The following is a 13,937-nucleotide window of genomic DNA, read 5'->3' as shown; positions in this document are numbered from 1 at the left end:
ATCAGATCCTGGGATATAGGGCAGCACAGATCCAACCCGAGTCTCCTGTATTATGCATCTATCTATGTTATACATATAATTCTATTATTCTATAACAGGCATGGGAAAACTCCAGCCCTCCAGGTGTTTTGGACTTCAACTCCCACATTCCCTAACAGCCAGGCTCATGCCTGTTCTATATGCAGACATCTGTATACTGCATATATATATATATGTCTACCACAGTATACAGTGGGATATTCTGGGATATAGGGCTTTGTGGAAGGGCCCACAGATTATATGTTTCGAACTGGATTATATGTCAGTGTAGACTCATATAACCCCTTGCTATGGAATCTTGGTAGTTGTAGTTTGGTGGGACACTGAGATCCACACAACCCAATATCCAAGAATATCAAGGCAGAAAATCCCACAATATCAGCTTTGAACTGGGTTATCTGAGTCCACATTCAGATCATGTGTGGAAGGGCCCTGAGTGTGGACTCAGATAACCCAGTTAAAAGCTGGACGTAGCAGGATTTTTTGCCTTGATGTTGAGGTATATAGGGCTCTGACACCCTCTGGCCTTGTGAAACTACAAGTCCCACGATTCCATGAGCCAGAGCAATTGAAGTAATGTCAAACTGAGTTAATTCTACGGTGTAAATGCAACCTTGGAACTCAAAGGAAAAAGAGTTTTCCTTCCTGCTTCCTCCCCCCCCCCCCGCCCTCCAGAACAGAGAGGACACGTGTGCGTTGTGTTTGCATTTTTGGGAAGCACGTGTGACGCCTCTCAGCTGCGGGCGCGCAAATGGGAGGCGCGTAGGGGCCAAGGGGCCCACCCACGCGCGCTGACCCCGCCAGGAAGAAGGAGGGGGAAGGAGACGAGACCACGGCCGAGCCTCGCTACACACCCAGCAGGAGCCCGTCCATATCGAAGAGGAGGTGAGTGACAGGTTGCAGCGGCCTCGGGGAAGCAGAGGAGGAGGAGGACTCCGCAGCCATAGCGCAGCAACAGCGACCTCCCGCAAGCAGAGAGTAGTCTTTGGCGCCGCAGGGAAGCTTTGAGCCCTGTGCGCCTGCGCACTGCCGCTTCTGTGCCTATCCTTCGAAGGCGGTGGCGGTCATTTGTGGGTTCTTCCTTCGCGCATGCGCTTTGGGTAGTTTTGTTTCCATAATACGGAAGGGCGGCAGAGAGGCACTGAGTATATCGCGCACTCTGGAAGGCGCAGAGCAACGTTGAGCGATTAGAATGAGAGGGATTTCAGGTCCTCGACTGCGCATGTGCAGGAAGTGGACCTTGCTCTTAGTATTCCACTCCTTGCCCCAGGAAAGAGGAGGCAGGCAAATGCGTCTTGCAAGGATCTTGAGATCAGAGCAACCCTTCTTGAGAGCATTTTAAATAGTGTTAAAAGGGAGGAGGTTGCGTCATTGCCCCTCCAAGTCACACGCCTTATCCGAAATATTTGGAATCAGAATTCTTTTGGATTAGATTTGACATATATCTTTATTTGCATATATGTACCTAAATGAGAGGTCTTGCAAATGGGACCCTATTTTAAATACAACATTCATTTATGCTTCATATACACCTTACGCATGTACCAACCCAGAAGATAACTTTTATGCAATAATAATTTTGTGCATGACAGAGCAATGACCCATTGCAGTTAAAGTAGTGTCAAACTGCATCAATTCTATAATATAGATGCACCCTGTGAGATCTTTTATTCAGACCCCATCCCATCTACACTGGCATAAAATACGGATTAACTGTTTTGAACTGGATTATGTAGCAGTGCAGACTCATATTATCTGGTTCAAAGCAAATAATGTGGATTATGTTGCAGTGTAGATCCAGCTTCAGAAGGTTGCCACAAATTGCAGCCAAATCTATGGCAATTAACGGCAAGAACTACTTCTTGCTTCTCTCCTGTAATAGGGGAAATGCTTTTAATCAAGTGTTTCTCAATCTTCCTAATGCCACAACCCTTTAATACGGTTCCTCATATTGTGGTGACCCCCAACCATAAAATTATTTTCGTTGCTACTTCATAACTGGAATTTTGCTACTGATATCAATCGTAATGTAAATATCTGATATGCAAGAGGTATTTTCATTCACTGGACCAAATTTGACACAGATACCCAATATGCACAAATTTGAACACTGGTGGGGTTGGGGGGGGGGGCTTGATTTTGTCATTTGGGAGTTGCAGTTGCTGGGATTTATAGTTAACCTACAATCAAAGGGAATTAAAAGGATCAAAGTATGGGATTGAACCAAACTTGGCACACAGAACTCCCATGACCAACAGAAAATACTGGAAGGGTTTGGTGGGCATTGACCTTAAGTTTTGGAGTTGTAATTCACCTACATCCAAAGAGCACTGTAGACTCAAACAATGATGGATCTGGACCAAACATGGCACGAAAACTCAATATTCCCAAATGTTAACACTGGTGGAGTTGGGGGGAAATAGACCCTGATATTTGGGAGTTGGACTTGCTGGGATTTATAGTTCACCTACAATTAAAGCACATTCTGAATCCCACTAACGATAGAATTCAGCCAAACTTCCCACACAGAACCCCTAGGACCAAAAAAAAAATAATACTGTATTTTCTGATAGTCTTCAGTGACTCACACTACCTCTGAGGATGCTTGCCATAGATGCAGGCAAAATGTCAGAGAATGCCTCTAGACCATGGCCATATAGCCTGAAAAAACCTACAACAACCCAGTCTTTGGTGACCTTTGACATCCTCATTAGAGCCCCCTCCCCCCGAGGACCCAACCTCCAAGTTGAGAAACACTGGTTTATACATTTCTGTCATCTTCTGAAAGTATAGTATTTGTAAAACAAAAAGAAATTAATAGCAAGCTTTTGCCATTGCTTTGAGGAGGGTTTTGGCTCCACTGGAAAAAAAGGAATAAGTGACATTAAATTGGTTTCCATTAATTGAGACTGACAAGTTTGGCTGTGTGGGGCTTTATTCCCCAGAAGGCATTAGATAATTAAATTAATGGGACTTCACAGTGTTTGGTGTGACTTACTTTTGCAGAAGGACAGCTGTCCTGAAAGAAGGCCTTGTCAGGCAAAGGCAACTGCCCAGCAAATGAATCCCAGGCCTGGAGATTAGTTCCAGAGCAGATGCATTTCTATTCCCATATGCCCAAGCAATACCATCATTTAGCTTTCATTGCAACAATAAATAGTGCTAGATAATGTGATACAAATGCAGCAAAAAATTTCCTTGGGATATAATGAGCCATGACTTCTTTGAATAACAGTTGCAGGAACATTCTCTGTAGACAGAGAAGTTGAGTAACACCTAATGATGCTATAGCTAATGAGGCATACCTCTCTACCTGTTGTGTGTTCAGAGAGATGGATGGACATGGGCTACAGAAACACAGCCCGGTGCTTAGTCACTAATGGCAGATCCCATGAATTTGTAAAACGGGAATAAAAAATTAAGCATTTTCTTTCTCTGTACCACATACTACATTTAGCAAAGCATAAAATACAGTATCGATCTAAAGAGAACAAATTACTAAATGTGTGGAACTTTTTAGTTATGTTAAGTCCCATTGATTTCAATGGACTTGGAGGATAACATTTGATTTAGCACCTAATGGAAAGACTGATACTGTATGTTTTTACATTGAAATTTATTTACTTGGAAATAAATTCTGTCATGTACACAGGACAACAGTCATGCTTGTTTTTTTAAAGAGTCTATTTTTTAACTAAGAAGGAAAGATGAGGTATCTAGATAACTATTTAAGAGTGTTGTCAAAGCAAATGATTATATCAGAAAATAGGGAGTGGGAGACATGGTCAGAACCGTAAAATAAAGCAATCCAAATATTTGGCTGAAGTGAAGGTGCTGCCGTGTGCCCCTGTGCATCATTATTTCATTGCTGACGTAAATGCTGTTGTCAGTCTTGAGTAGAGTAGACTAAGCAAATCAATGGGATTTAATTGCCTGTTGGCTTGCCATTCAGAATTGACTGAATGGATCTACTCTAATTGAGACTAACCAGAAGGATGCCAGCTGTATTGTGTGATGTATTAGGATTTCAGAGGTAATGTACATTCCAAAACTTCTAAAGCTATAAACACAAAAGACTTTTGGGGGTATAACCACAATTATTTCCAATGATGGGGGCATCTGGGAACTATTAGGAGAGAACCTTTGAGGCCGCACTTCTTAAAGGTTAACATCAACCAATGACTACATTCACCAAAGATCTTAAGATGGGCATAAGAAGAGTACAAATTAGATGTTTGTGGAGTTTCTTCAACATCAGAGTCGCATATCTTTTATACAGAGTACAAAACTGCTTTAAGACACCAGATTCCCTCTGATCTTGGAAGTTATGCAAGGTTAGTATGCAAGGTTAGCTTTAGTTTGGTGATTCCCAACCTGTGGATCCCCAGTTGCTTTGGCCTTCATCTCCCAGAAATCCTAACAGCTGGTAAACTGGCTGGGATTTCTGGGAATTGTATGCCAAAACACCTGGGGACCCACAGGCTGAGAACCACTGCTTCAGTTAGTACTTAAATGGGGGACTTCCAATGAACACCGGGTACAGCAGACTGTATTTCAAAGGAAGAAACTGAGAAATCCAACTCAGTATTTCTCACCTAAGAAAATCCTGAGAAAATCGTGGGGTTGACATAAGACAATAGGACTTCAAGACACACACAATTTCTAAAAGTTTCCCTATAACAACCTACAGCAGAGCATTGTGCACTAAACAACTTACCAACGTGTGCTTCGGAGAAAAGATCCCAGGCTATAATGTAGCCATGCTGCACAGTAATTAGGAATCATGTTTTCATGGGCTGGCAAACAAACATTTAAAAATAACAAAATCCATTTGAAAACAGCGAGGTCCTGCAAAGGAAATAGTATTGCTAGTGCTTTCATAACCAAATAGTTCGTTAATTTCGTAATTCGTTAATAATTCGTTATTTTTCTTGAATACGAAGCGATAACAAACTATCCAGGAGCAACCAAAAAACGAAACGAATTTTTAAAGCTATTTTGTAATTGTTTTGTAATTGTTTCGTTATTATTTCAGCTCCCGGGCTGCAAAGGGGCCCAAGCAGGGGCAAGGAGAAGGGAAGGCAGGCGAGAGAGAGAGACTGAGCGAGCAAGCTCCCTTCCCGGCCTGGCTTCCTCCCCTCGCTCCCCTGGCTCCCCCCGCCCCCTTCTTCCCCCTTTTCCCGGCTCACCTGGGCATGCACACCCCACACATGCCTGGCCCAGCGCAGGGGTGGTCCGGCGTGCCCGCTCGGCGGGGCCCTGGCATCCGCCGCCCTGGGAAAGACCCCCGCCCAGCAGCAGCGGCAAGGCCGACGACGCTGCGGTTGCTGACTCCCCCGATCGGCTCCCCCGCCGGGAAAAGGAAACACAGGAGGAGGCGCAGCAACGAGATGGAGGCGACCGCCCAGTTGGTAGGGAGGGAGAGGGAGGGAGGGATAGAGAGGGGGCGGACTAAAACTATTATTAAAAACTATTATTATTAAAACTATTATTTAAAAAACTAATATTTTCATGTTGCGCAACCGCGTCCGCCATTTTAACGAATTGATTCGTTAATAATAATGAAATTTCGTAAATACCAAACTTTTAAAAAGGAAAATTTTGTAATTATTTTAAATATCGAAACAAAAAAACCCCCCAAGTACAAATCGATTTTAGAAACAAATTTTTGCGTTGTTACCCAGGCCTAATGTATACCCCAGGCAGTTAAGACTGGGAGAAAATGGCTACAGTTGATAACAGTATCTCTTTCTTCTCTACATCTAGTGTTCTTTTTTGTTTTATTACCATACGGTTTTTGAAAGTTTTTTAAAAATATATAGATTTTAATGGTTTGAATTATATTTGACATATTATATATGTCAATTACCAAAGAAATGTGTGTAAGGAGGAAGGCAAATGCAGCAATATATTAGTAAACAAATCGGAATAGTTTTCAGACATGCAGTTCCTGAAATACCAGGTATAAATTGACTGGTTGAAGATGCATACCTTTCCCTTGTTCCCACATGTCCATTTGTAGAAGCTAAGTGTGCTATTTTCATCTGATTTGGAGCTTTATAATGAAATACTTCCAAAATATTGAAATATTTCATAGATGTTATATAAAAGAACTTATGATGTGGAAAAAATAAAACTGAGAGATTCAGAAACCGTTTTCCACACAGCTGTATAAAATCTCACATTATCTGCTTTGGAATGGGTTATATAGCAGTGTGGACTCAGATAACCCAGTTCAAAGCAGATATTGTGGATTATCTGCCTTGATATTCTGGGTTATATGGCTGTGTGGAAGGGTCAAGACAGAGGGTGTTTAGTCCTTAAAAAGAAAGTTTTGAAACCCTACATATTCTGCCAGGCTTGTGGTTAATATGTTAATGTCTCAATATGATAATAGCATAATCTACATAGAGTATATAAAAGAACTTCAGGAGCCACCTCATAGAATCATAGAGATGGAAGAGACCACCAGGGCCACCCGGATCAACATTCTGCCATCAGGAACACACAATCAAAGCACTCCCAACAGATGACTATCCAGCCTTTGCTTAAAAATCATCGGAAAAGGAGACTCTACCATGCTCCGAGGCAGCATATTCCACTGCCGAACAGCTCTTACAGTCAGGACATTCTTGCTTATGTTTAGGTGGAATTGTTTTTCCTGAAATTTGAATCAATTACTCTTTATTTTAGCCTCCAGAGCCACTGAAAACAAGCCTCCCCCCCCCTCTCAATGTGACATCTTGTCAAATATTTAAATATGGCTATCATATCTCCCCTTATCCTTCTTTTCTCTAAGCTAAACTTGCTTTAGCACCATGCCCTAAAATAGAAGGTTGAAGACTGGCTTGTAGTTATCAAATACAGTCGAATCCAGGTAAGGTTTCTTAAGAAAACTTCTTAACACAGCCTCTTCAAGTGTGTTAAGAAACTGCTTTGATGCAAGGAGACAATGATCATTTTCTTACCCAATCCGCCAGTTCACCTCTAGCCTGTTTAAATTGCCAGGAAGAGCCAGAGCCTAGAGCACATGTAGTGGGTCTCACCTCTTCAAGGATCCTGTCCAAATCTTCAGGCAGACAAATTTAAAAGTATTCACTGACACTGGACAAACAGGAGCAAAGTTTGCATCCAATGGAACTGTATCAACTTTGCAAGGTATTTGGCTATGGCCTACTCAACCAGATATGGAGAGAGAACTCAATCAAGTTATACTTTTTTCTCGTTAGAACAAAGTCTATGGCATCTTATGGAGAATGAATGAGGTCAAAGCTCGAGGTGGATGTTCTCTATATTAAGAACTACTATTATATGTGACAGTGTGCCTTTTGATGCTGCTATTTTTATGGCTAACTACCATAATAATTAACATTATTAATTTAATATTACTCCTTGTTAAAAGTGATCGCAGTTAACCAAGCACTTAATATGAAATGTAAAAGAGTTTGTTGGAGCATCAAATATGATTAATGGATTCATCATCAATAGCATGATGCAGTTATCTAAAACACACTTGCAGAGCTGTTACAGAATAATTTGTTGTACAATTATTTCATAAATGTTAGACGTGCTATTTAAACCAGTCCTTACCAGAAGCTGTAACAAATTAGTGTTGTGTTAACAACAAAGTTTGACAGCTTTCTTCCACAGTCTACCAGAATAGTTTTTCAGCAAAACACTTTAGCCTAATAACTATGCCCTTGTCTGGAGCAGAAACAAATTGGGTTAATGTAATTTTCTGAAGACACATTAAATTCCAAAATATTCAGCATTAATATTGATGTATGTTCTAATTAAGCAAGAAGTGCCACCCTGAGGCCAACTTCCTGTGTTGTGATCATATTTTCTGATCTTGCAAACTGCTCAGAAACTAGAGCAGCAAGCCGCGAGGACGTGCATACCAATGGAGAGAGGGCCCTATGTGTACTGTATGCATGCACCTGATCAGATTCATACCAACGCCCTGTGAATCCAGGATCTGACTGGAACATTTCTTGGTTAGTGGATTATACCTCATGTGTTTTCAAAAATCTTTCAGCTTTTATAAAACTGAAGGTGGTTTGAGATGCATTGGTTCCTATGGCTTATACCTAGAAGACATGCACTAGTGAACCCTTTACAGTACATATGATATTGCATGATAAAGAGTCCCTTCTACATATTGTTGACTCCTGCAGCATCAGCATGCCTGAGTATCAGCAATTTGCCATGAAGTGCACGGAAATCATCCCTGAAATTTAGACATTGGCTGATTCTGAGTCCCCTTCTACTCTGCCATATAATCCAGATTATCAAAGCAGATAATCCACACTATGCTTTGAACTGGATTATATGAGTTTATACTGCCATATAATACAGTTCAAATCAGATATTTATATGGCAGTGTAGAAGGGACCTGAGTGTATTCTCACAATGTATTTATAGGAGTTTGACACCACATTAACTGTCTTGGTTCCGTCTGATGGAATAATAGGATTTCTTGTTTGGTGAAGAACATATCACACCTCAGCACACCTATGAATTAGAGCAGGGGTCCCCAAACTTTTTGAACAGAGGGCCGGGTCACAGTCCCGCAAACTGTTGAAGGGCCGGGTTATAATTTGAAAAAAAAAAAAGAATGAATTCCTATGCACTCTGCACATATATTATTTGCAGTGCAACCCCCCCCCCCCCCAAAATCAAAAAACAAAAACCCACACTTCTATATAAATAAAAATGTAATGTTCGTTTGTGGGATTAACAGAACTCAAAAACCACTGGACGAATTGACACCAATTTTGGATACAAGACACCTAACAACCCAATGTATGTCCTTCACACAAAACATTGATTTTGTCATTTGGGAGTTGTAGTTGCTGGGATTTATAGTTCAACTACAATACAGAGCATTTTGAACCCCACCAATGATGGAATTGAACCAAACTTGGCACACATTTCTCCCATGACCAACTGAAAATACTGGAAGGGTTTGGTGGGCAGTGTCCTTTGGTTTTGGAGTTGTAGTTCACCTGCCTCCATAAATCACTGTGAACTCAATGATAGATCTGGACCAAACTTGGCACTGATACTCGGTATGTCCAAATGTGAACACTGGTGGCGTTTGGGGGTTGTATTTGCTGGGATTTATAGTTCACCTGCAAACTTGGCACTGATACAACAAATGTCCCAAACCTTTTCACAGCGGCTCTGCGGGGGCTTGTTCTCCCGGCGTGGCTGCGGAGAGTAGAACAGCCAGAGCAGAGGGTGTCCGAAATTGTCGGAGCGGCGCCAGGTGGGCGTGGCCAGGCCAGGCAGGCTGCGCAGGCCGGAGAAATGCTCACGGTGGGCCGCATACGGCCCGCGGGCCATAGTTTGGGGACCCCTGAATTAGAGCTTTCGAATGGAGAAGCCAAACTCCCTCCCCAGGCTGCAGATCCCAACCATGGCAGTTAAAGTGGTATCAAACTGCTATAAATATTCAGTGTATTACACCTTTGAAAAGTCTTAACGCAGCCCAGAACATCTTCCATTCAGAAGGATGAGAGGTGGACAAAGAGCAAAATTTGTAATGTTACTTTAAAAAGTAATTGTTTGCAGTTATATTGCCATACTTCATATGGTCACATTTTAATGAAGTCTGAAATGTTTTCATGTCTCAAAAGTAAATAAAGTAGTAACCCTTACCCTGCGGAGAATCTGTGGTTAGAGTGTCCATGGTTGTAAAACACACTTTCTTCCTTCTCTCTTAAACACCAATGACAGAGGCTGAAAAAGTAGGTAGAGCAAAAGCACCCGACCTCAACAATCATCCTCCACCACCATGTAATGGCTCCTCACCTCAGTAATTTTAATATGACTTTAACATTTTATAGTCATGTGGCAAAAAGAATGAAGTTATTCTTCCCTGAGTTGCAGACATAATGTTAGGATATCTTACTTATTCAGGTGGGGAATGAAAAAAACAATTAGAGAGTGGCCATATAGCCCGAAAAAACCTACAACAACCCAATTAGAGAGTGGATAGTAGGAATAGTAAGACTTTCTAATGCATGAAGATAGCAGCCACATTTCTGATTTTCCTACAACAATTTCCTTCTGGCTTCACATTTAGAGTTGGAGCTTCATTATGATAATACTTAGCTTGATTATAGGCTTTCAAGTATTAAAAGAGCTTCACTTGCATTCACAGCTGTACAACAATCCTTTTCACATTAAGTAGGAAATATGACCCCCATATTGAGATGGAAAAGCTGGAACTGAGTACAGTGGCTTACTTAAGGCTGCCTACTTAGTTAATGGCTTAGGCAAGAATTAAACAAAAGGGTTTTTTTCCTGATCTTAGTTCATTATAGTTCTTTCTCATAGACTGCTACAATACTGCACTAACTCTTTCTATGAGTTCCATGTTTAGAAATAATGGATCTGCTCCCAAATGCAAATGATGCAGTGTATTGTTGTTTGGTTTTGCATTGCAGATTGAGATGATTCTGTCTTCCCAGCGGAAACTAGCGTCTTCTCATTATGTAGTGCTAAGACCCTTCTATACTGCCATATAAAATCCATCTTATCTGCTTTCAACTGGCTTATATAGCAGTGTAGACTCTTATAATCCAGATCAAAGCAGATAATGTGGATTATTTTGGTTTGATAATCTGGATTATATTGCGATGTAGAAGGGGCCCCAATCTGTGTGGCTCTCATGCCTGCAAGTGGTTCAAAATGTGTCTGAATATTCACCAACAAACTCACACCTTGAGTCTCCTTTCTATATCATAAATAAATCCAGACAATTGCATAAAGGTTATTATTGCTCCTGCATGTCTACAAATGTTTACCTGAAGTTCCCTCCTGCATTTTTCATAAGTTTATAAAAACTTCAATAAATTCACCTGTAACCTACCAAACAAGTAACAATGCTGACTTTGGTAGGGTGAAATCTTCATGGGTACAGCTATCTAGAAAATCAGGTGTCACAGGTACTTTTGGTTTTCTACACTGCTGTTGCTCATACTAAGGAGATGTATTTCTGGTCTGTGCCTACCAAAGGTGAGTTATACTTTGTCATTTTGCTCTGAATGGAGATTTTTCATTTGAACTATTCTTAGACCAACTTTCAGGCCTCTTCTACACTGCCATATAATTCAGATTATCAAAGCAGATAATCCACATTATCTGCTTTGAACTGAATTATATGAGTCTATACTGCCATATAATCCAGTTCAAAGCAGATAAGATGGATTTTATATGGCGGTGTAGAAGGGGCCTCAGTAACTAGTACTAATACATGTAGGTAACTGGTTGACTGCTGAGAAAAGGACTTTTAACAGGTGGACGTGGTCCTTTATTTCAATGCAGTTTATCCTTAATTTTAATTCAACAGTATATCAGTATTATGGTTTCTTTAATTATGATTTAACATAGGATGTTTTTATTAGTACTTGTTGGGTTTGGTTTCAATCTTCCTGTGACATGCTTTGATGTCAGTTTTGGAAACCTGGTGGGATATAAATCAAATTAAGTAATCACACTACAAAAAGAAAAAAAAAGTATTTCAGTTAATGACTTCTTTTGTCTTTAGTTTACAAGTGTGGTGGTAAAACGCACACCTCGTAAAACCTTTCAGGCTAAAATCATTGGAGAAATGTCTCCTGTCTGATTATTTTCAGTGCCTTCTAGACAGTGCATGACACAAGCTCAGGATGAGTAGTTCCTAAGAAAACCAGCAAGCTTTTCGCATTGTAGCTAAAAAATATACTTGTCCTGTTTTTGTAATAAGTTGGTAGGAGCCATCATGATGTAGTGGTCTGTGGGCCCACTGGGACCTGTCTCAGCTTTTATTGGAGGCATCCAAATGATACCTCTGGTAAAATCAAATTAATTCAGAACAAACAAAGGTTTCCTTGTCTTCCTTGGTTTCCTTTGTTTGTTCCGAATTAATTAAATACCTTATTAGATCTGGGCCTTCCTGAAAGGCCCAGGTCTAATAAGGTATTGGTGGCCTGGGGGGACTGATTTCCTGGGTCACATTCCACGACCCCGAGGACCTGTCTCCACTGCCCTCCCACACCTTTTGAGCTCCTGGAGCCCCCCCACCCCCAGTCCCTCATTTCACCCTAAAACTTACTTTAAATGTTCCCTGGCTTCCATAACTCCTCTTCTTGCATCCTCCTGGCATGGGAAAATTATGCACAAGGAGACGGAGGCAAGGTGGGATTTTTCTTATCACCCTTCCCATTTCCTCAGGCATCATTTTTTTATGCCAGGAGTGAATGAGGATTTATCGTGGCCAAGGGCCTTTAAAATAAGTGTTAGGGGATAGATGGGAGGCTTCAGGGTCGCTTCATGCCATCCCATTTCAATTTGAATGGCATGGAACCCCCCCCCCTTTCCTGGAATGTCCAGGGTTTGGGTGGGTGAGTGGGGACAAAAGCCCGTGCCAAAGCGGGTTATTTAAATCTGCTTCGATGCGGGTTTTAGGGCCGTGTAGAAGTGCCCTGAGTGTTGGACTATGACTCTGAAGACAGGGTTTTAAATATCAGTTTGGCCATGGAAACCCAATGGGTGACTTTGGGCAAGTCACACCCTCAGCCTCAAAAGAAGGCAAGAGCAATTACTCTCTGAACAAATCTTGCCAAGAAACCACCTTAGGGTTGCCATTAGTCAGAAATGACCTGAACACACACACAATAGTGGATTGGTTTTGGAACTGTTTTTCATGCATATGTGTTACTTTTGTAAAAAATAAAAACTGGTTTCATCTGAGAATAGGCTATGGAAGCTTACTTTTAAGTTAATGCTTAGAGGTTCAATCTATTAGCTTCATAGGTATCTTATATTAAAGACAATGTGTCATTTTTAATGAATAAAAACACAATAGTTTACTTTCTATTTTAAGTAACATCTTCCTAAAAGGAAAATGAAAACGTGTTGGAAAATGGTTTTACTGTTCAGGAATATTGGGCCTGTTGTGTAGTATCTATTACAAAAGGTATAAAAATCTTTCAGGGCATTAAGTCTGATAGCAGTAGAGATCTATGTGGAAAGCAGTGGGATCTCTCAGAATAGCATTTCCCTGCTGTGTGGCACTGATTTCTTCTCCCATTGCATGCTGAAAAAAGTATTTCCAGGTAATGTGCAATTTTTTCACCAAGAGTTTGTTTTTCTGGAAGGTGGGAGCTAGTAGGTGTAATAACCTTTTTTGAAAGCCTTATTTGAACAAGCTGGGGGTTTCAAAATAGGTTCCTTGAGAAAAGTGTGTTTACATAGTCAAATGTATAATGTACCTAGGTAAAAGAAGAAGATAGCAAGCTAGTAACCTTACCTTTTCCGTTTGCAGGTATTCTTTCATTAATATATCTTGCAAAAAAATCCTGCTGAAGTTAATAAAAGGTTATAGTCAGTACATTAAGAGATTCTCCATTAAGGAAGGTAATAAAAGAGATTAATGGCTAAGCAGCCACAAACAGAAGATTTCAGCGCTATGGATAATTAAGAATATATTTTTATAATACATTTACATCTCCTTTCATTACAGTCATAAGAAAAATGTTTAAATTTGGCATTTTCTTGCATTGTCTGCAGAAAAACTTGAATCAAAATTACTACCTCAATTTTTGGATAGGCAACTATGGTATCTGATTGAATTTCATGGCATAAACAAAACATAATTAATGCATTTTTTTTCTCCAGAATGGGACTACATTATCTGATTTTAACATTTACTTCATGTAAATTTGTTGAATGAAGTTAGCAGTATCAACATCTCAGGTATGTTCCAACTAGCACACAATTGATTTATCTGTGTCTCACTTGATGTTTTATTTCTGCATATTTGCCAAATCTGCTGGGGAAAAAACCATATAAAATCTGTGCATGCAATTATAAACCAAAATCTGGGCTAAATGTTTTTACTAAAACAG

At 40.5% G+C, this 13,937-nt stretch overlaps 2 protein-coding genes across 6 annotated transcripts in view; one reads left to right on the top strand and one right to left on the bottom strand.

Annotated features, from left to right (window-relative positions):
• The window catches only part of PUDP (pseudouridine 5'-phosphatase), an 84,238-nt gene extending 83,107 nt beyond the window's left edge, over window positions 1–1,131 (bottom strand). Inside the window, exon 1 of the mRNA XM_060769911.2 lies at window positions 894–1,131. Within this exon, the coding sequence (XP_060625894.2) occupies window positions 894–984 (91 nt within the window). The 5' untranslated portion in view covers window positions 985–1,131. The remainder of the gene's footprint in view (window positions 1–893) is intronic.
• Window positions 750–13,937, top strand: part of STS (steroid sulfatase) — a 130,524-nt gene continuing 117,336 nt past the window's right edge. For 2 of the 5 annotated variants that reach the window (XM_060769906.2, XM_060769905.2), the window contains exons 1-2: window positions 751–924; window positions 13,708–13,785. The gene's annotated coding sequence lies outside the window, so the exon portion shown is untranslated. Of the gene's footprint in view, window positions 925–13,707; window positions 13,786–13,937 lie in introns of all 5 variants that reach the window. The other 3 variants (XM_060769907.2, XM_060769908.2, XM_060769910.2) reach the window with 2 other exon arrangements.

This window comes from Anolis sagrei, chromosome 3 (assembly GCF_037176765.1).
Source record: "Anolis sagrei isolate rAnoSag1 chromosome 3, rAnoSag1.mat, whole genome shotgun sequence".
NCBI classification, from domain to species: domain Eukaryota; kingdom Metazoa; phylum Chordata; class Lepidosauria; order Squamata; family Dactyloidae; genus Anolis; species Anolis sagrei.
Note: the sequence above shows the minus strand (reverse complement) of the source record. Positions and strands in the feature narration are given on the sequence as shown.